The sequence below is a fragment of the Akebia trifoliata genome, chromosome 4 (genome assembly GCF_017979445.1).
Source record: "Akebia trifoliata isolate Shusen 1 chromosome 4, ASM1797944v1, whole genome shotgun sequence".
Classification (NCBI taxonomy): domain Eukaryota; kingdom Viridiplantae; phylum Streptophyta; class Magnoliopsida; order Ranunculales; family Lardizabalaceae; genus Akebia; species Akebia trifoliata.
In genome coordinates this window covers 45344204-45367987 of record NC_141378.1, presented here as the reverse complement: position 1 = coordinate 45367987, position 23784 = coordinate 45344204, and the positions used below count along the sequence as shown (strand labels likewise).

The following is a 23784-nucleotide window of genomic DNA, read 5'->3' as shown; positions in this document are numbered from 1 at the left end:
TGGGATTATCGCAAGGATACAGTATGTGTGTGTGGGTGGGCCCTAGAATGTTTCAGCGCTTATATTGTAACATTCTTTATTTCAGGTTGACATATGTTGTTTTGACAAGACAGGAACTCTTACATCAGATGACATGGTACGTTGCAAGATTATGTCTTTGTGCTCATGAAGTAGTTAAAACTCCTTGATGTCATGAATTTTCGACTGGTGCTTTTTTCAGGAGTTCCAAGGAGTTGTTGGGCTGACTGACAATGTGGATTTAGTATCGGATATGACAAAAGTGCCCCTTCGCACAGTAGAAGTTCTTGCTGCTTGTCATGCATTGGTGTTTGTGGACAACAAGCTGGTATGCTAGTGTGTTGTTTCCTGAGATGAACTAGGTTTAGAAATTTGGTTCAATGTGACTCGCCCAGCTCCAAAATTACCCATATTACTGAGTTAGAAGCAAGTTTGCCAATTCACTGGTAACTTTTTCTTCTTAAATAAGAAAAGCAGAAAACGGTGGGTTTACCTCTTGCAACTCAAACATTATAACTAGTGTTCGGCACAGTAGGTGATGTGATGTCACTGCTATGTTACATCTTACACGACACTGACCAAATTTTTTACTTGCTTGGGTCTTTTAAAATTTAAACTTGATGCTGGATGATACTTTCTTGTATGATTGCATCTCTACTTTATTTCTATGGAACTACAGACTACATAAGCTTCCATAAAATATATCTAATGTTATCCTTATACATCATTTTGTTGTAGGTCGGTGATCCTCTTGAAAAGGCTGCACTTAAAGGAATAGATTGGGCTTATACGTCTGATGAGAAGGCTATTCCCAAAAAGTAAGTTGCAATATGAGTTTTCTCTAGCAGTTCAAAATCTTTTCAACAACCGACTTTCCTTAATTTATCCATATATTTTTCCTCTTGAGAGAGCATTCTTTAAGGCACAATAACTAAGATTTGATTTTTCTGCAACTGTAAGACGAATTCTCAATTACAATGGTAGCCATTATTAAAGTTTGGGAAATTATATGTCTTGGTACTACAAATTAAGTGTCTCAGTTTTTGCACTCTATCTTGCATCTTTTTCACCCCAGGATGTCTGCTTTATCTTGTATCTATCTCACCCCAGGATGTTTCTTGTTACCATGTTTAGATACTCTGTTGAGTCAATTATGTTCTGAGAACTGTGTAACTAAGATAAGGAGGCCAAAAGTGAGACAACCCCCCCAATGAACCCAATATTAAACATCTGTATGTTTTCCTCTGCATATTATCTGAAACAACTTAAATGAAAGTTCAAAGCCAATCACGAACTACCTTAATGTTAACACGACAACAAGGATTTGACTTAGGCGTTTGAACTTAGAATTGAGTCTGTTTCCTAGCTTAACAAAAGCGGGAATCTCACGTCTTTACATTTTGCTGTAAATATTATCTCGATGAGATGGTGTAGTGCTGTAGTTGGATCTTCTAATTTTTGACCTCAGTGGCTTGTGGCCTCGAGTTTCTTGGGAAACAGACTTTTAAGTGTCAAAATATTATTATTGTGTTAGATATCTCTTCTTTAGTCATCTTAATTCGTGGTGTTGATCGATAAGGTCATCTTCGTCTTTTGCCTTAGGGCGGGGTGCTTGCAAATCCCCTCTGACGACCAAATCAATCAACAATTCAATTAGAGTTTCAAGAAAGTTCTGAACGATTGCCTACCCGAGGCTTCAATTGTTGCATCATGATAGGAGTAAGTGGCATGTCTTTTCTTTCCATCTTGTTTGAAGTCCGTCCTCTCTAGTTAGTGAGAAGTCATCTCACCCTTTTTGCCAGACTCCAAATCTTTGGAGATCGTACGTCCCTGAAAGAGTATGGCTTGTTAGGCCACTTCTGTGTTTCATTGATCACGCCAACTTGCTCCTTACTTTACTTGCTTATTGTTAAGCATGCTCCTAAGTAGTATTTCCCCTATTAGATATCTTCACCAACCATGTACATGTGTAACCTTCTACTTTCAAAGATTTCACATGCTTCGACAGTTCCTAATGTTATTGCCTACGTCATCCCTACTTTAAGGAGTTGGAGATGGCTCCAACTTGTAGGTTCGATCTCTTGTCCGTTGAAAGACTCTCGACCATTGAGACATCTCTGGACTAGGTTACCAGTGTTGATTAATGTTATCCCATTTCGTTATTTCAATCGGATTATAGCCCAGAAATAGGATTTTCTTTATCTTGTAGTGACATGTATCTTTATCAGATGAGTGTTCTTTTCTGCCCAGACAAATGCTCCCTTTTGGATTCTCGGGATGATTACTTCCTTGGGCCCAAAAAGAAACCTTCAACTTTTTTTTTTTCACTTCTATATCTTTTGGTGGTACCAAGGACACATGTTGCCTGATTCTTTCTTCGAGCTCCATCAATTCGCTCTCTTCTCAAAATGTTAATAATTGCTCTATATTTATTGTACATTGGTAGTTATGATTTTTTTTTTTGAAAAAGTATAATATATTGAAGAAGGGAAAGTACAAGGAGGCCGAGAAAGCCTCACAAAGAACAAAGAGAAAAAAGAGAAGAACAGAAAAACAAAAAAAGCAACAATTAAAGATTACATAACAAATTCTATCGAAAGACAAAGTCATCAAAAGTAATCCCAACGAACTCAGGGTGTTGCTTTGACCAAAGGTATAGAAGGCCCAATATCTCCAAGAAACAAGTATGAAAACTACTAATCTTGCTATTGAACACCCTGTTATTTCTCTCGTTCCATAACCCCCAAGCAATAGCCGAAGGAAGCATAGCCCACAGTAACCGTTTTCTGGAATGAAAGACATTACTAGTCCACCCTTCTAATAACGAGGAAAACTTACGAGGAAAGACCCAATTGATGCAAAACAACCAAAGAAAAGTAGACCACATATTATAAGAGAATGAACAGTAAATTAAAATATGATCCACGGATTCCCCATCCCTTAAGCAAAGAGGACAACAGTTGGGAGTAATCCAACCACGGGCAATTAAATTATCCAAAGTAAGAATCCTTCCCAGGGAAGCCAACCAAACAAAGAATGAGACTTTAGACGGAACTGACTTAGTCCAAATAATGGATGCCGCCATGGGTCGCTCTTCAGAAGGATTGAGCGACTTGTAGAACGACCTGACAGAGAATCTCGAGTCCTTAGCCCTTGTCCATTCCCATGTATCCTGTTCGCTTTCGTTAAGCTGAAACGTATGCAGGAGATCAAGGAAAGATATCACCTCAGTTAGCTCCCAATCATTAAAATTTCTCCTGAATCCCAAATCCCAAGTAGGATTAGAGACGTTGCTAACCAAACATTGCTGGATACAGCAATTCTTCTTAAGAGAGTAAGCGTACAATGACGGGAATTGAGTAGCCAGAGGCGAAGTACCACACCAGATGTCTTCCCAGAATCTAATCTTGTCCCCCAAACCTGCTCTAAACCTAATCCCTTTCTCGAAATCCTCACTCACTTTAAGAACCCCTTTCCAGATACTACACCCATACGAATCTCTAGACTCACCACTATACCACCCTAATCTCCTCTCCCCATACTTGGCTGCTACAACCTTTCTCCAAAGACTACCTCTCTCTACGCCAAACCTCCAAAGCCATTTTCCTAGAAGCGCTCTATTGGCTAACCTCAACCCCCTAATACCCAGACCCCCACTCTTCTTAGACATGCAAATCACATTCCATCTAACCAAATGATATTTTCTCTTGCCATTCCTGTCATTCCACAAAAAATTCCTCATAAGCCGTTCCAATCTAATTTCAACTGATCTCGGAAGAGAGAATAACGAAAGAAAGTAAACCGGGATACTCGTTAAGGTGCTTTTGATCAAAGTAACTTTCCCTCCTTTCGACAGATATTTAGCTTTCCACATACTCAACCTCTTCTCCAGTCTCTCTATCACACCATCCCAAATTTTGACACTGTTATAAGGAGCTCCTAATGGTAATCCCAGATATGACGTGGGTAAGGAATCATGCCCGCATCCCAAAATTGTGGCCATTATAGGAATATCATTCACCTCTCCTACTCCGAAGAACTTACTTTTCTGAAGATTAATGTGTAGTCCCGACATAGCCTCAAAACAACCCAAAAGAACATGAAGCACCCGCACTTGATCCCTCGAATGATCCAGAAAAACTAGTGTGTCATCCGCAAATTGAAGGTGAGAAATCAAAGGTCCATCAATAATCATAAATCCTGAAAGCCTACCTAACTCGACCGCTCTTCTAAACAATCTACTTAAGGCTTCAGCTATAAAAAGAAACAAGAAGGGAGATAATGGATCCCCCTGCCTCAACCCTCTTGAACCCCTAAAGTAACCCGCCGGGCTCCCGTTGATGAGAATTGAAAAAGACACCGTTGTGACACATTTCATTATCCAGCCAATCCACTTCTGTCCAAAACCCATCATCCCCATCATGTACTCTAAAAAGTCCCAACTCACATGATCATAAGCCTTTTGTAAGTCAATCTTCCCTATCATTCCCGCCTTCTTCATCCTCATCCTAGAATCCAGATATTCATTGGCCATCAAAACGCCATCCAGAATCTGTTTGCCTTTTATGAAAGCCCCTTGCTCGTCACCGATGAGACTAGGGAGAACTTTTTTCAGTCGCGAAGCAAGCACTTTGGATATAATCTTGTACACCGAACTCACCAAACTAATGGGTCTGAAATCGCCTATCTTGTCTGCCCCGACTTTCTTAGGGATCAAAGCCACGAAAGTGCTATTAAGGCTATAGTCCAGACACTTCTTGTCTTGAAGCTCCCTAATGACCTCCATGAAATCTTTTGAAACAATGTCCCAACAATGTTTGAAGAACTCCATATTAAAACCATCTGGCCCCGGCGCCTTATCCCCGCTCATCGAAAAAAGAACTGATCTAACCTCCTCCTCCCCAATTTGTCTTTCCAACCACACACTCTCCCCCTCACTCAACGATTTGAATTCTAGATTATCCGGCCTCGGTCTTAAGGGCTCATTGTCCTTATACAAGGCTTTGTAAAAGCTCACCACCCCATCCCTGATTTCCTCTTCTCCAACCCTCAAAGTGCCATTGATATAAAGTTTGTCAAGTTGATTGCATCTCCTATGGAAATTGGCCTCTTTATGAAAAAATTTCGTATTATTATCCCCTTCTTTCAACCATTTGACCCTTGACTTTTGTTTCCAGCTTATCTCTTCCATAAGTGCCACTCTTTGAAATTCTGATTTCAACTCCATTCTATTACTTCTTTCCTCCAAGCTCAAATTCCTTTCTTCCTCCTTTTTGTCTAAGGTTTCGATCTGAGTTAGAATCTCCTTTTTCTTCCCATCAATACTCCCCAAGACCTCTTTACTCCATGCTTTCAACTTGGCTTTCAGAAATTTGAGCTTCTTCTTGAACACCGATCCCGGATTCCCCAAATTTGGGCACTCATTCCACCAAATCCTGACTAGATCTAAGAAGTTGGGTTGCATCAACCACATGTTTTCAAATCTAAAGGGAATAGGGTGTTGCCTAGGATAACCGGCTTCCAGAAAGATGGGTGAGTGATCAGAAACTGGGCTAGAGCTGGCCGAATGAATAACATTATGAAACTTCTCCTCCCACACATTATCAACCAAAAACCTATTTAATCTGGACATTCTAGGGTTACCTTGGTTGTTAGACCACGTGAATCGTTTACCTAGAAGAGGAAAATCCATTAGACAATGTCTACCTATAAAATCATTAAAATTTCTCATCCCCCTAGAAATGCTCGAGCCCCTATTCCTCTCATGCGTAAATCTGGTGACATTAAAATCCCCACCTAAGACCCAAGGTTCCTCCCAATATCCTGCAACATCATCAAGTTCCTCCCAAAGTTGCGCTCTCTCCGTACTAATGGTCGGACCATAAATCCCTGTGAATACCCACTGAAAATCATCATTCTGTTCCTTACACCGAATAGAAATTGAAAAAGCCCCAACTAAGTTGTCTATCACTTGAATCCGATCTATATTCCACATCATAAGAATACCACCGGCTGACCCTAAAGCAGGAAGGGCTAACCACTCAATGTTTCTCCCCCAAATTTCCCTGATGATCTTGTCGTTGCAATAAGCTAATTTTGATTCCTGCAGCGTGACAATGAGAGGATTTTTACTTCTGATAAAAGCTTTAACTGCTACCCTTTTTCTCTTATCCCCCAATCCCCTGACATTCCAAGATAAGACTTTGATCGACATTGGACACCTAACTCAAACCCAACACAAACCTTTCCAACCTACCTCTTCTCCGACCTAACCAAGACCTTATCCGCTCCTGTTCTGATTAAACTCCTTGTCACCTCTAAGGGGGCAACCACCACCAACTCATTGTTCACCCCGTCCCTATAACTACGGATTTCCTGCAAACTCTCGCCTTCTGTACTCTCATTCTCCTCCTCAACTCCATTCGCTTGGTTGATGCATTTGAGTTCCTCTTCTAAGGTATTTCTATCTTGCAAATCTCCAATAACAACCCTCAGAATTAAAGATGACCCGCTCTCCTCTGTCTCTGGAACTAAACCGAAGTCTTCTGCCAAATTCAAAGCTTTACTAACTAGCCATTCCACCGTCTCTAGCTCTGTCCTAACTATCCCATACTCACGAGTTCCCATGATTGGTTCCTCCATGTCTCTGTCAACCCAACTTCCATCATTGTACACCTCTGTTCTAATAGCAACTTCCCCCTCCATTGTTATCTGAGATGAGAGTGATGAAACCAAAGCTAACTGACTGCCATCTTCCCTGTTCTCCCTTCTACCTTCCACCTCTCGGACATGCTCGAAGGAATGAGGGGAATAGATAACGGCTAAGGGGGACCGAGACCTGTACTCAGAAAAAACACCACGTGGACCAACTAACGGGATATCTATGGAAAGAAACAACGATGCTAATGCTGAACAATTATTACCAAAGAGACGATTATACTCACCAGAAGACACAATAAATACCTGAGGTGGGGAGAATGGACCAGTAATAACTCTCACCATCAAGGTTCCCGTGTTCCCATGCTCTTCAGGCCTGCTGCTGGTGGTTACCTCAACTTTTGAAGTAACAGGATGTCGCCAGAGATCAGTTCGAATTCTATCCCAGCTTCTTGTCGCTTTAATAAGATGTTGGTTTGGTTGATCTTCTCCACTTTCTTCCTGCCTTGCAGCTTCTAAAGTCTTCGTTGCCAAACTTTTGCCACGCATCTGACACGTATCCTGAATACCCATCTCTGTGCAAAGGTTCCAGTCTGAGGAGTTGTTCTCTGAATTATGGCAAGCTGTAGGCCCATTCTTAGGCTGCGAACCAGCTTTGAACTGCCCACCCAACAGCTCCTCGCCAACTTCCATTCCACCTTCGAGCTGACCATTTGGTGATAATCGCAGAACATTATCCACCATCTGACTGGAGGTGTCTCTAACATAAACAGACGCAGGGTCTCTTCCATTTGAGTCGATACCTGTATCCCCACGTATTTCCAACTCTAGGTCTCCATCAAAGAGTAATTTCTGTCCCTTCACTCTAAATTGATGCGAGCAACTTGAGGCAATGATGGTGCACCATTGTCTCCTCGAAAATGTGTGCTCCCCCTCCTATCCCTCTTCCCCATAAGTAGAGATGATAGGCTCTCGACATCTCTATTACCTTTTCACCCCCTAACTAGCTTGTGCTTCTTCTTCCTTCGATTCTTCAGTGCTGAGATCTTCTGTAAGTTCTGTTATTTTGGTGTTCGGTCAGGCAACTTTTTCTTTTCTAGCTGCATTACTATTTCACTAGTTCGATTGAGGTAATCTCGGTTTTTTCTCTCTTGGTCACATCCTCTTCTTTTCTTCTTTATTTTTGGGTTCTATAACTCCTGTTACCCAAGAGGACCTTAAGGTTCAGTAAAAATCCCTCCCAATGTCCAAATCCATTGGGCGAACTATGCTAGTCAATTGGATGTCCTAGATGAGACCTCCGTTTTCGTTGGTCAAATGCATCTAGGGATTTGCTTTCCTTTGAATATGTCCGTGCAAGAGTTTTTTCACTACTTTTAACCTACTCCCAGGCATATGGATGGGAACTTCTACCTAATTTGTTCAGGCACAATCTTGCAAAAGGATGAAGATGGACTCACCCTCATAATGGACCATGTGCTGGCTTTCTATTTCTTTAATTTTTTATTGGGAAGGATAGCTATTATGATTATTTTGCTCTTCATAAGGGGTAGTTGTTTATGGACTTCTCAACTTTGACAAGACATGAATGATGCAAGCAAATCACGAAAATAATAACAAATAAAAGAAAATAACCTTAAAAGTACTAGAATTTTAATCAAACAACATGGCAATAGTATGCCTAAAAAAACATCATATGAGGCTCGTGGGGTATGATAGTGCATTGTTGGAACACCATGTCAATTATAAGAGAATGGTTAAATGCTTATAAACTTGATCTTGATCCTGACATGGCCTGCACTAACACTAGGCCAATTATAGTTTTTGGACCTTGGAGAGTTCATGGAAGGCTAGTGCCTATTTGCTTTGCCACAAAACGTTTTTTTGCTTCTACCTTTCACTTGATTATAGGTCTCTAATTACTTTTTGTAGGTATTTGGTAGATCAATATTACTTTGATTATATTTTGTAAGATGTCCTTAGTTCACTCCTCCGACTCTTTAGAAGATGGACTATAAACTGAGTCCAATACCTTTTGGAGGCATCCCTGGACCTTGCAAAGTCTGTCTCGATTATGATTCCAAAGGTGGACGTACTTCTTTTGCTTCAGACATGATGGGTGACATTTCCTCTTTTGTTTCACTCCTTTTACTTGCAATCCTTCCTCACATACGAATATGAGGACCAATCTCGACCGCTTCATTCTATGGGAAATAATCTAGTTATTTTAGCTCTAGTTGTTATTTAAATATAGCCTTTTATTAAGCTTTTATTTATTTCTGGTTTGTAAAGGCACTTATGTCTTTTTACCTTTTTACTAATACAAATTCCTGCCAAGCTCTCACATAGACTTGACAATTGTTCTTCTCAAATTCTTCTTGGTATTAGAGTTAAGGAATTTCATCCCCTCTCCTTAGTTCCCTTCCTCCTTTTTCTTCCTTGCTTTCTTTTCCTCTTTATTCACTAAACCCTAACCTCAAGTAGCTTTCTTAGATCTTCTCCCTTTCGGGGGTCTTTTATTTTTTTTCCTTTTATCGCATATTGCGATAATTTTTCTATAGTGTGTTATTACCCTACTTTAGGGTTTGATCATCCTATTAAGCTGTTTTTGTGCCTTAAGATAGCCCTATTGACAAATCTTTGACGTACAACAGCCCCCTTAGTGGTTTTTCAGCCCCACGGCAGCAGCAATTGCTGTGTAGGTTTGTTTGACAGTAACTAGATCACTTTTCTGGGGTTGCGGTACCCCTGCGACATCAACAGTGGTTGTGTGGAGTCTTTCTTATGCCCTACGACAATGTTTGGGGCTATGTTTGGTGCTGCTGACAGCAATAGAGGTGATTTTTTCTAAGGCGGTGTTAACCCTACAACAACAGCAGTTGCTGCGACAATGTTTGGGGCTGTGTTTGGTGCTGCTGACTACAACTAAGTCTTTTTCTGGAGTTGTGTTACCCCTACAATAGCATTAATTGCTGTTTAAGTGTGTGCGATAGCAACTAAGGGATTTTTTTATGGGTTGTGTTAACCTTGCAACAACAACAAGGTTGTTGTGTGGGAGTATACGACAACAACAGACTTAGACTTGTGTTGTTGCCCTTCGACAATACTACTACAAGAGATCTCCCTTCGATCCAAAGTTTTGTTGTTCATAGTGTGCAATGATGACAACCAACGAAACCAAGGATTCCAACTCTTGGGGCAAATTCCTCAGTTCAACGTATAACTAATGCCCTATTAGATGGTCAGAAGGAATTTTCAGTCTTGGTCTCAGTCTGTGCGACTCTATTTGGGTAGTAGAGGTAAACCTGGATGGCTTTTGGAAACCATTGCTAAACCACTTCTCACTGATCCCAAATTTGAACAATGGGAGATCGATAACTGTACTATTCTTTGATGGCTATTTAATTCAATGGAGCAGCGGATCTATACAATGTTTATGTATCACGAAACTGTTTCGTCTTTGTGGTTAGTCCTCACTCAGACATATGCTCACGCTAAGAATGACTTGAGGTTTTATGAGCTTTACCAAGACATTGCCCAGGCTACCCAAGGAATACAGAGTGTAGCTGATTATTTTGGGTTCCTCCAGACATGTTGGGAGGAGCTTTCTCATTATGAATTTATGGTTGAGCTATCTGCAAAAGCAGCCGGATTTGTGGTTAAGAGGATTACTCGACAACATATATATCAGTTTCTCATGGGTTTACATTTTAAGTTTGAAGTACTTCGGATCCAAATCCTTAATACCACTCCTTTACCTTCTTTATTAAGATATTTGCGACCATTGACAGTAATGAGCGTTGTCATCGTAATGTTTCATCTCAAGCTCATGCACCTGGTATTCTCTCTGCTCCCGCTACAGATCAGATGGTTCTAGCAATCAATTTGAGTTTATCCAATGTTCGGATCTTGGGATCAGGTTGTCGTGGTAAAGGGAATGGTCTTGCAGTCATTGCGGGATAACTGATCATGAGATAGCCTGCTGTTTTCAGCTCTATCCGCATCTGATACCATGATCTTCGTCCATTTCATCTTTGAGACAGTTTGTTCCTCGTGCCCCTACAATGGAGTCATCATCATCCATTCCTCTCACTGATCATCCTTCCTCACCTGACACAATTGATTTGCAACAGCTACAGACTCAGATTGCTACTATTGTTCGGGATAAGATCCATGCTCACACTCACCCCTCCTCGACAGTGGCCTCAGTTACTACTCCTCCAAGTACATCCTCTGCTTTTCATGTCATTCAGTCTGACTCTGCTCCACTAACATGGGTTATTGATTTTGTTGCCTCTGATCACATGACCGGTGAGTCTAGTCATTTTACCTCTTCTACTTTTCCTACCATTCATAAGGAGATTCATCTTGCTGATGGATCTCTTACACTTATCCATAGTAAGGGTACCCTCCCCTTATCTTCTAAGATTTCACTAGACTCTGTACTTTATGTCCCACATCTATCTCTTAATCTTATGTCTATAAGTAGCATTACTAGATCACTAAATTGCTCAGTTACTTTTTTTCTTCTCACTGCATTTTTCAGGACCTGATTTCGAGAAGGATTTTTGGTAAGGGGTATGAGAGGGATGGGCTGTACTTGTTTAAATCTTAGTCTACTGCTGTTCTGGCTTTTGTGCTTCCTCTGGGAGTCATACGTTTTCTTCTCAAACTCTAGACTTATGACATGCTTGCTTAGGACATGTCAATTTTCAACACTTATGTCATTTATTTTCTACATTAAAAACTGCTTGTAATGGACATAAATTTCAGTGCTCTGTGTGAATTTTCTAAATACACGTATGTCTTATATTCCTTGTATGCATCGAGTTAATAAAATATTTGATTTAATTCATTCTGATGTCTGGGAGCCTTCCTCTATTATTGCTTTTAATAGTCATAGATATTATGTTACAGTTATTGATGACTATTCTCGTTGTACTTGGGTTTATCTGATGCGTTCTCATTCTGAGGTGCTTCCTATTTTTGTCAATTTTTTTAAAATGAGTCAAACTCAGTACAATATTACTGTTAAATCTCTTTGATATGATAATGTGGGAGGGGGGAATATATATCTGATGGAATTCGTTATCATCTTCATGAGTATGGTATGCTTCACTAGTTGACTTGTCTTTATACTCTTAAGTAGAATGAGGTGGCGGAACGTAAGAATCACCATCTCATGAACGTTGTTCAATGTCTTCTCTGAGGAATGTATGTTCCTAAAGCATATTGGAATATGGCAACCCTCACTGCGACTTATCTTATTAACTGTGTCCCTAGTCGTACCCTAGAGGGACAAATGCCTCTTCATGTCCTTCAACCTGATAGTATTCTTTTTTCCATTACACCTCGAGTATTTAGGTGCATGTGTTTTGTTCACGACAGGACAGGCAATTGTACCAAATTGGATGACAAATCAATTCGATGCATTTTCTTGGGTTACTCCTCTATGTCAAAAGGGTATCGGTATTATAATCCGGTTTCTCACTGTATCATACACTCTTGATGTTACTTTTTTTGAAAATGTTCCATACTTTCATGCCACATCTACTTTGTAGGACTCTCTTACTTTGTAGTCTCCTATAATGCTGCCATCTCTTATTTTTCCTCCATTTTCGCCAACGCTTCAGGTCTACTCTTGTTGCCCTCGCTCCCCTACATCCTTACCAACCTCCTCCTTGGATTCATGTACCTCATCTCCTACCTCTAAACATATACCTGTTCTTATCCCTTCTATCTCTGATTCTTACTGACCTATTGCCCTTTGCAAAGGTAAGCGGGGATGTGTTACTGATTATTCTATTGCTCAGTTTGTTTTCTATCAAGGTCTGTCTTTTTCTTATCAGGCCTACTTTATAGTCAGTGATTCTATTGGAGTCTCTCGGTCTGTATCATAGGCTTTGTAAGACTCTCAGTGGACTAAAGCTATGACTACAAAGATGGATGCTTTGCAGAAAAATAATACCTGAGAGCTTGTCACTCTCCCATTTGAGGAATAGACTGTTGGTTGTAATGGGTCTTCATAGTAAAATACCTTGCTGATGGTACTGTTGATCGGTATAAGACATGCCTAGTTGTTAATGGGTTTACATAAACTCCAGGGAAAGATTTTGGTGTCACGTTTGCTCCTGTTGTCAAACTCTCTATTGTTCCACTTCTTGTCTCTCTAACTGTGTGTAACTCTTAGCCACTTCACAAACTTGATGTGAAGAATGCCTTTCTGAATGGTGATTTGATTGAGGTTATTTATATGGACCCTTTTCCAGGGTTTCGTCTTCAGGGGGAGTATTCTGTCAAAGTATGCCGTCTTCTTAAATCTCTATATGACTTGAAGCAGTCCCGCGAGTCTGGTTTCAACGATTTTCTGAGGTTATTTTATCTATGGAGTTTTCTAGATGTCACTCAGATCATACTTGCTTTGTTTGTCGAGGAGTGGATGGTCGTTGCACCATTGTTTTGGTCTATGTGGATGATACTATTGTGATTGGGGATGATGCACAGTGGATTGACTAAGTTAAGGTGTTATTGGGTCGTGTTTTTGAGATTAAGGATTTGGGTCCACTCATGTACTTCTTGGGGATAGAAGTGGTCCGCTCTCTTCGAGGTATTTCATTATTTTAGCGTAAATACACATTGGGTCTTCTTTAGGACATTGGAATGCTTGGTTGTCGTCCTACTTCCTCACTTATGAATCAGAATCATCGTTTTAATGCTGACTCTGGTGATCCTTTATCAGATCTTTCGTCTAATCAACAACTTATAGGTCGTTTGATTTATCTGACTAGGACTTGTCCTTTACAGTTAGTGTGGTCAGTCAGTTCATGCATACTCCACGTACTTCTCACCTTGATGCTGTTTATCGTATCCTTCGATACCTAAAGTTGCGTCCTGGTCTTGGGCTTTTTTACTCTTCCATTGCTCAGCCACCAAGATCAAGAGTAAATTGTCACAATTGTAGGGCCCACTTTACCATAATTTTGTAGGGGATAAATGTCCCCTCCAACCTACAATGGGTGGTCCAAACTACTCACTTTATGGCCTTCTCTCTTCACTCCTTTCAACTTTATTGACTTTCCTCTCCTCCCTCTCCCATTTTTCAATAGTGTCCCTCCAATTTTAATATCTTTCCTCTCTTACCACCCTTTTCAATAATACCCCACTTAACTTTACTATCTTTCTTCTTTTACCCCTTTAACCCATGTTATCATCTTTCCTTATCTACCATTTTCTTAATAATATCCATCCATCTTTATTATTTTTCCTCTTTTACCCTATTAACCTTAAAGATTTTAATAGTACCCCTCCAACTTTATTATTTTTCTGTTTTTACCACCCTTAACGTTAAAGAGGATGCTCGTGCTGGAGGCATGGACACGGGCATCCTCTAGTATATATATATGTGTGTGCGTGTGTGTTTCCTTTTATTTTCTTAAAAGTAGTTGCTTTACTTTAGGATACTACCTGTTGTAAATAAAAAAAATAGAGAAAACGTGCAAAGGCAACAGTATTGGTGTTTTTCTGAATTTTGTTCTCTTTTGAGGAAACTTACCTTAAATGGGTTTGCTTTTTTTTTTTTTTGGTCAATAAAAAATGATTTTATTAAGAACAAAGAAAAAGATCTACTAGAAGATCGTGAGAGTATTTCAGTGTACCCAAGTCGCAACAACTGGCTAAGGGATGGAATCACTAATAATCCCCTTGATAAGAACCATATGAGCACACCAAGGCATTTAGGCATTAATTGTCTGGAAAGATCTGCCCTAATCATATTGGGGGTTGTGATACACTGCCACAGCCCATAGCTGACTTCTGTGGCCGCCCACTGTGTGGAGGATTTCACTCTAGTACTCTTTCTTTTGGGGGCCCTTGGTTGCTCTTCCCCCTTGGTAGCTCTTCCCCCATCTCAAACCCCCTCCGAGACTTGGAACTTTTGACTTGGTGCTGACTTGGATACCATTTGTATAAATAGCACCTTAGCTTTAAATGGTGTGGATAGTTAAGCTAAGTCCATACCTTTTTGGGTGTCATTGACACTCCTTCCATTTGAACAAAAAAACATCAATAAGCAAGCTTCTATAATCTAAGATGTTAGAAACCCAAGCACTTCCGATGAACAATCCTAATTCTTGAAGGCCTTGTTAGTACACTCCTTACAAATCTAGTATCCTTTTGGGATGAAAGCTTTATAGGGTCTCCATTAATTATCTCTTAAGAGTTGATTTTTCTTTTCCTTTCTTCTATGTTGTGATCAGATTTGTGATGTGATTCAGTCGATTGATGTAACTCTGAGGTTTCTGCGCCTAAGCTTGCATTACCTGAGTTTTGTAATACTCTCTCAGAAATATACTAATGTCAGAAATCATTTGACACAGATGCCTGCCCAGGATGGCTGATTGTGTCTAGGCCTTGGAAGTGTTTTGCTAATCTTTGACTTGATGGATCCTTTGCTCTTTCTTTCCTGTGCTCTGCAATTTCATCCCATCCCCTTTGTCATGTTCCATAATTATATTTATCAGCACTTTGCTTTTTGAATGCTACAATAATTCACGGAATGCTAGTATGTTCATTCATGGGCTGCTGTGCTCCTCTTATGATCTCTTTTCACTTGAACTGCAGGGGAGGTGGCCATGCTGTGCAGATTGTTCAGAGACACCACTTTGCATCTCACTTAAAACGTATGGCAGTTGTTGTTCGTATTAATGAAGAATTTTTGGCTTTTGTAAAGGTTTGTTTTTCTTAATTTTTTTTATTTTTAAATTTAAATTCCTTTTACAGATTCTGCATCACACATACATTGCATTCAAAAGATCAAGATTTATCATTTATTATTTGGAAGATCCTTGTTAAAGTGCCTTTATGAAATGCACGAACTAGAAGTTAACCTAGAATAGTCTCTGTTATACCGATAAAAAAAAGAATAGTCTCTGTTATTGGAATTTGCAAATTTTCATAAGCTCCAATTTGAGAATCTATTTTCCAGGTGTTATGGAAATTCCTTTAATGACAATCGATGATACATGTGCTGTCTTGAGGTTATTAATGGATTCTTTTCACAATAAATCAAGTGCTGATCTACAAGTTATATTAAGTTCTTTATATGATTCGAGGTTATTAATGGTTTCTTTTTACAATAAATTGAGTTCTAATTTACAAGTTTTATTAAGTTCTTGGTATGATTCTTAAGAGAGTTATTTTTCTTGTCTTCAACATTAAAAACCTGAAAGGAAAAGACTGGATATGAACACACTTGAATTAGCAACCAACATGGCTTTAGCCTTGTGGGTTGTTACTTGTCTTGAGGTTAAGCCCCAACCGTTGGCTTTCACGCATATACATGGTTGGAAATAAAGTAATTTCTCAAGTCAATGGAACCCCACCTTATGTACCAGTCCCTTTGTACTTACTCCCTGTTTATATTCGCACATGTGGAACTCATATAGATAACATTTAAGACAATCCAACTGTACATTGAGTCATTCTCAATGGTGCTGTTATTAAACCTTTGACATGCACCAAAGCACTCCCCATTGGTGCTGTTATTGGTGGGGAAAAATGGTATATTGTGTTTTCAGTTCTTAGTTCTTGTTTTTTCGTTGTTCTCTGCTTCGGTTTGGTTAATTCGACCCGCCTTTTCTAATAATATCTTATAATTATAAAGAAAGGTTGGATGGTTGTGACTTGAGTTCAGCTTTTACTCTACATTGGATTCTTCATTAAATAAACTGTCTTTTCTTTTTCCAGGGAGCACCAGAAACTATCCAGGATAGGTTGATTGATTTGCCATCATCATATGTCGGGACTTACAAAAAATATACACGGCAAGGGTCTCGGGTTTTGGCCCTTGCATACAAATCTCTTCCGGAAATGTCGGTAAGAATTGTTTATGGTATATACTTTCGTAGGCCATCAGTTTCCTTATTATGGATAAGACTTTCTTTGGTATTTTTTATCTCCTCTGTTACTAATGCTTAATGCCACAAGGATGGGGTATTTGGTAAAATCTTTCTCTAAAAGTTATGTGACCACCAACTTTGTCAGTAAGCTAATTATGAACCGAATGCTGCTTAAATTCAGATGTTAGTTCCTGGTAGTATAGTTCTTCACGTTATTCACCATTCATCTATCAACGTTGCAATTTTGTCCTAGATAAATGTTAAAAATCGGTTGAAAATGGCATTTGGGAGATATTGTCAAGGAAAATAAATGCAAGAGTATTACTTCCGAAAGGAAGAAATAAAAAGAGTTGTGTTGGACTTTACCCATGAAAGTTACTACTCCCATGATACTTCTACTTGTGATTAATGAGGTATTAATCTGGGGAACATGGACACAGTGCTTATTACATTAATGCATCAAATAAAGTAAAGATGCCACTGCAAGGATGGTATGAAATGGTATCTTGGACTCTATTATCTATGGTTAATTGTACAGGTAAACCATGTTGTATTAGTTATTTTAGTGAGGTATTTCCCTGGGGAACTGGATACGATGCCAGTTTTACCGACGCATCACTGACAGCGTAGAGTGTAGACATCACCTCAGGGATGAAAAATCTCTATTGGTAACTTGGACCTTTAGGCTACTATTAATTTAAACATCAAGCTTGGTGTGGAAAAATTAGTGAAAGTAGCTTCTTTTGGTATTATCTTGAGACGTTTTTTTTTTGGATTCCTGCTTCCCAAATGATTAGAAAGTATGATGCATTTCGATGCACTTCAACCCTGTTTTACTCTGTTTTGTTCGGTCTTCCGGATTTTCTTTGGTTATTTGTGTGTGTGTGTGTGTCTCTCTCTCTATATATATATAGGGTCCCGAAACTTCTAACCCCATCAAAAGTGGTTTACAAAAAATGGACGGTCCAAGATTCTTCAACTCTTATACATAGGGTTAGAAGTTTCGAAATGGGCTGATATTTGGTGGGGATGATCTCTTCATCATAGAGATCATCTTCACCCAAAATCAGCCCATTCCGAAACTTCTAACCTATGTAGGACAAAATGTGTTGGCCAAAACGTTGGCACCCGAACGGCTCCCTATGTATATATATATATATATATATATATATATAGATATATATATTTATGCATGTTTATATATACATATTTCCCTTTGTTGTCGATTTTAAAATTTGGTTACATGACAGGTTAGTGAAGCTAGAAGCTTGGATAGAGATTCAGTGGAGAGTGGCCTTACTTTTGTTGGTTTTGCGGTAATTAATAAAGCTTTCACTTCTTGTTTCTTCTGGCTCTTTGCAGACATGCACTCTTTCGATGCATTATTCAAAGCAGTGCAGTGGATTAGTTATTCAAAGGATTAGTTCTTCATTAGTTTTTATTTTCTTATAATTAAGGTTTATTTCCACATTTCAGGTTTTTAACTGTCCTATTCGATCTGACTCAGCTTCCATTTTATCTGAACTAAAAGGATCATCACACGACTTGGTAAGCTGGACATGTCTTTCCCGCTTTTTTCTTTTGTTTGAAGTTTTACATCATTAATGTTGTGAGATTTTCGGAGGGTTACACTGTATGTCTGTTTGGAGTTTGTTTAATTATTTGATGAGATGCTTGATATGCAATTTGATGGAGAATTTTTTTGATATTTTCCTTGGTCCTTGTTTTCGAAGACATATTCTTCTAGATTACCATTGTAATAACTTATAATGGGAGCTGCTGCTTGAACAATTCCATCTTACTAACTACCATGTCCAAATCCACTTTATTATAAATCCTTCAATCTAATGTCCTCTACCTCTTGGTTAGAAGTGAGGATCAATTTGTGGGAGCAGTCATTAAAGGAATGATTAATGTGTGGACAAGTTTTATTCCATTTGCTCCTCTTTTATGGTGATTCGGCTCTGTACATTTTCCTTACTTTTGTGCTAGTTTTCGTATTTCTACTACAAGTTACTATCATTTGATTGGACTAAAGCTTTGATAAAGTGTTTTAAAAAGCTTCTTGTTTTACTTTATCTTTGTTCAAGATTCAGGCTTCAACTGCAAATCTTATGGATTAAATTCAAAGAGTTAAGTATGGCGGTATTGGCTTGAGAAAGTTGTTAGTTATGAATAAATGCTTCTAGGTAAATGGTGGAGGTTTAGCCAAGATGATGGTGCGCTATGGCTAAAGGTTGTCATGGTTTTAAGCCTTATGCAAGACCAAGTTGCTTGAGTCAACCTTGTCTCACCAAAAGGCTGGACAAGATTGAAGTGACTAGGAAATCACACTAGATTGTTTTGACCTGTTTTTGATTGTATTGTTGGTCTGACTTGGAATTGTCTCGGCTATGTCTCAGTTTTGACTCTAATTTTTTGGGTTTGTATCATTCATATAGCCCAACTCAATATGGTATGAGGCCTAGATGATCCAAGTCACAAGACCAGGGCCTAAAACCACGACTCACATTCACAAATATGGGAGGAGGATTGTTTCTAGTTGAGAAGATTATGTGAGGACCATACCATGGTTTTAAATTTCATCTGCAACCGAGTCGGTATCATCCATGAACGAGATGGATAGGCAAGGCATCTCACTTCTGCAAAATCTAGCGGACAACCGAGGTGACTCGGATGATATTTTGAAAATCTAGTCCGAGTCAGTAAAAAACATCTGAGTCAACTGGGATTTTGTAAATTTTAATTATAATAATATTTTTTTAATTTAATATTTATTATCTAAATAAAATATGTTTTTATGATTAAACATCTAATCTGTCTTATTTTATAAAAAAATATTATAATTATTTTTATACAAATATATAGGAATTAATAATTGTAACCGAGTTAAAAAGTTTATCTCATACAGGACGAGTTGACTCTTCCTAGAAAACCGGTCTTGTCCATGAACGAGACGAGATGTCAAACAGAGTTTTGAAACCATGGACCATACACACCTTTATAGATTCTCTTGTAGAGGTGTTTTTGGTGAGCAGGTTCTATGAGGTTTGGATGAAATTTACTGAATAGGGAGATCAAGGAAAGTGTTGTACATGTCTTCAAGCGGTGCATATCTAGGTAGACTTGGAGGACATCCTTGTTCGGGAAGATGAGGCACAAAGTATCTTTCTGGTGTGTTCCTTTTAAGACTAATTGGTTTCATGAGAGAAGGGGAGGGGAGATAATAAGTAGAATCTATTTTGGAGAGTGTAGTTTTCCCAAGACTCGAGCCTTTGATTGGATGATCATCAACGATAATCCCTTAGCAGTAGTCGAAGGCTGGTAGTTCTGAATAGGTGCAAAAATGAGCAAGGACCCAGAAGAGGGTGCCAGCCATTTTATCATGTAGAGTTCTTCAGTTGGTGTGGAGTTTGTTCCTTTCGCCTGTTGCGTAGTTGGGGTTCTTCTCTCATGACACTGTGGTTGTACTTTTTTCATGGTCAAGTATCAGGGGGAGTCCTTCGAAAATTGCTTTCTATTGTTATGCTTTGGAGTACCTGTATGGAGATATTTCAAATGAAGTGATCATCTGTTTTGCAGGATTTTTAAGATATTATTAAGTCAGGAGATTTCCTTCTTTTTTTTTTTTTTGGGGGTGATTAGCGAGAAGTCGTTGAGTCCAAATCTTTAGAAGGGGCTTCGTTCTTTCCCTTATTCTTTTCATATTGTGATGCATATGTTCATGCTGCATTTTGAAAACCTCATTCCTTGGATATAAATTTTTACAAAAATGTAAATTAATTGTTACCTGTAAAACAATAATGGTTTACTTAATTTATTGTATAGTTTTACTAAGTGATGGTTATCTAATGTTAGGTGATGATTACTGGTGATCAAGCTCTGACAGCATGCCATGTTGCCAGCCAAGTTCTTATTATTTCAAAGCCAACACTGATTCTAGGTCCAGCAAAGAACGGCACAGGTTTCGAATGGATTTCACCAGATGAAACTCAGATCTATCCATACTGGTAAAGTTTTTTCTCCCTTTCAAATCACCAATGATACTTTCTCTGTGAGCTTTACTTATCCATTTGGTTCTTAAATTTGAGTTTTCTTCTCTATTTTGTTATTTAGTTATTATTCTTATGGAGTTATCATATTTCTTTCTACAATCTTTACACCTGAGGTAATTGTTATCACAGCGAAAAAGAGGTTGAATCTTTGTCAGACTCCCATGATCTCTGCATTGGAGGGGACTGCTTTGAAATGTTACAGCAGACTTCTGCTGTTCTCCAAGTCATCCCCTTTGTGAAGGTTGTAACCCATATTATCCATTAGAAACTTGTAGATGGTTCTTCATGTTAATGATAGATTCTTTGACAATGATTTCAGGTTTTTGCAAGAGTCGCTCCTGAGCAGAAGGAACTAATCATGACCACTTTCAAAACAGTTGGAAGGATTACATTGATGTGTGGAGATGGAACCAATGATGTTGGGGCTTTGAAGCAGGTATTTTTTTTTTCTTATACACCCTTTGAATGTAATGCATAGAGCATAAAAGAAGATTAGAACCGAGGAAATGTAGAAGTTATTGTTGATGCTCTCACTTCCAAAATAGAGCTGCTTCATGGCACTTCAGGTAACTAAAATGTAGCCTCAATGGCACTCTATCAACCATTGTTACCAAGTGTAGGCAATTTGACCCCCCACAAGCCTGATAAGCTCAGACATTATTATTCTACTACAGTTCGCCCGGGTGTAAAGGAGGAAGGACAATGAAATTGGATGGGTATTATTGGAAAAGAGGAAATACAATAAAGTTGGTGGGATATTATTGAAAAAGAGAAGAAAAGGAAAAGCATTATACAAATTTGACGGGCTGTTCTTGGAGAGGTATAAGAGGAAAAGCAATAAAGTTAAGGGTACTCTTGGAAGGTGGGAGAAGATTATCCTTGAGATACTTTGTTTATGGGAGGATAAAGATGGAGTCAAAGGGGAGGGACAACCGTTCTGTGTTATTATATAGATATTTTCTGTATGTTGGGAGAGATTAGTTTGGGTGCGAGCATGCATGCATGTGACTAATAGTGCAATAAAAAAATGGGAAGATTGTAAAAATGGAAGCATCATTGCACTGTCTCGTTATGGATATGCTCATTGTATGTAAGTATTAGGGCATTGCAAACACCTACTGAAAAAAAGGTAATGCATAATGCATCATTCATGTTAAATTATGTCTTGCAGATGCTTTTCCCTTTTAGAATCCTCCATTCAACATAGACGATGCTTGACACGGGAAATTTTCAGAAAATGGAGTTGAAAGTAGGGAATGTACAATAGGAATTTAAAGTAAAAGTGCTATCTCTGAAAAGAACAAATAACAGTAGTACTCTATTCTATGGTAATGCTAGAAAGGAATTTGTCCTGGGCTGTGTTATTACCAGATAACATATTGAAGGCTTAACCTTGCCGTAAGTTTTTCACTACATTTAGGAAGGTTTAGCTTTAAATTTTGCAATTTTAATACCATAGTAAAGAAGGCTGAGAGTTCCTACACTGTTCACTTAAATTCTAGAGGCAATTCTGGTCTGAGCATGTCGCCTTGTGCTTGCATTGTAATAAGGTAGGATTCACATAGAGCATTGCTTTTTTTTTGTGTGAAGATTTTTACACTAATCCAGAAAAAAAAAAGAATAATAATAATATTATTGTTATTATGCTTTCTCAGGCCCATGTAGGTGTTGCCCTTCTGAACGCAGTACCACCTGTCCAATCTGGAGAATCCTCACAAACATCCAAATCTGATACAAAACCAGGAAAGTCAAAGAAATCGAAGCTCGGATTGGAATCAACAAATTCAGGGGGGACACTAAGTCTAAATGGAGATGGTCAATCAAGAAGCAAATCCATGAACCGAGCGGATTCCAAGAGTCCCTCAGTAAGTAGCCGCCATCTGACGGCTGCAGAGAAACAACAGCAGAAGCTAAAGAAGCTCATGGATGAGATGAATGAGGAAGGCGATGGTCGTGCCGCTCCTATTGTTAAGCTTGGTGATGCATCAATGGCATCTCCTTTCACTGCAAAGCATGCGTCTGTGGCTCCCACCACTGATATAATCCGACAGGGCAGGAGTACTCTAGTGACCACTCTCCAGATGTTCAAGATACTTGGCCTAAATTGCCTCGGGACTGCTTACGTACTGAGTGTTATGTACCTTGATGGTGTCAAGCTTGGTGACATCCAAGCCACCATCAGTGGCATCTTCACAGCAGCCTTCTTTCTCTTCATATCCCATGCCCGTCCTCTTCCGAACCTTTCGGCTGCCCGACCCCACCCAAACATCTTCTGTGCTTATGTATTTCTTTCTCTCCTCGGCCAGTTTGCAATCCACCTCACTTTCTTGATTTCTTCAGTGAACGCGGCTGCGAAGTACATGCCAGAGGAATGCATTGAGCCAGATTCTGACTTCCACCCAAACCTAGTGAATACTGTGTCGTACATGGTGAGTATGATGATCCAGGTGGCCACCTTTGCCGTGAACTACATGGGCCATCCATTCAACCAAAGCATCCCAGAGAACAAGCCATTTTTGTATGCATTGTTGGCTGCTGTTGGGTTCTTCACGGTTATTACCTCGGATTTGTTGAGGGACTTGAATGACTGGCTGAAGCTGGTGCAGTTGCCTAAGGGATTGCAGGGAAAACTACTAGTTTGGGCATTTCTGATGTTCTCAAGCTGCTACATGTGGGAAAGGTTGTTGAGGTGGCTTTTCCCTGGCCGTATTCCAGTGTGGAAGAAAAGGCAATCAGCAGCTACTCTACAAAAGAAGCACGTCTGATTGTGAAGTGGGCGGTGGATCAATTTTTTTTTTTTCTGGAAAAAATCACCTCCACCATGGCGAAGGACACAACGAATGCCAGGGAACGTAGCTGTAGCTATTATTAAAATGGCACTTGTAATTTGGTATGTTAACTAACAAAGGTTTTACTCGACTTTTTTTTTTTCCTTTCTTTTCTATGAAACTTTTGTGGGAATTTTGTTATATTCATTTCCCTCTGGATGCATTGTTGATATTAGAGAATGATGTTCCGATTATGTTGAGAGGGATTGAACTGTAAAGGTCACGTTCAGTAGTAACGATACAACAGTTAAAAAAGAAGTTGCACTGATGTATATCACCAAACCTGAAGGCTTTATTTATATTTATAGATCGAGAAAAGTGGATAACCTT

General features: G+C 39.1%; 1 protein-coding gene across 1 annotated transcript in view; it reads left to right on the top strand.

Moving 5' to 3' along the window:
• Positions 1-23784, top strand: part of PDR2 (phosphate deficiency response 2) — a 44363-nt gene extending 20579 nt beyond the window's left edge. The window contains exons 12-22 of the mRNA XM_086441510.1: positions 86-136; positions 221-346; positions 757-836; positions 15295-15403; positions 16420-16548; positions 17822-17887; positions 18048-18119; positions 20430-20581; positions 20756-20867; positions 20946-21062; positions 22282-23784. Of these exons, the coding sequence (XP_086297636.1) occupies positions 86-136; positions 221-346; positions 757-836; positions 15295-15403; positions 16420-16548; positions 17822-17887; positions 18048-18119; positions 20430-20581; positions 20756-20867; positions 20946-21062; positions 22282-23391 (2124 nt within the window). The 3' untranslated portion in view covers positions 23392-23784. The remainder of the gene's footprint in view (positions 1-85; positions 137-220; positions 347-756; positions 837-15294; positions 15404-16419; positions 16549-17821; positions 17888-18047; positions 18120-20429; positions 20582-20755; positions 20868-20945; positions 21063-22281) is intronic.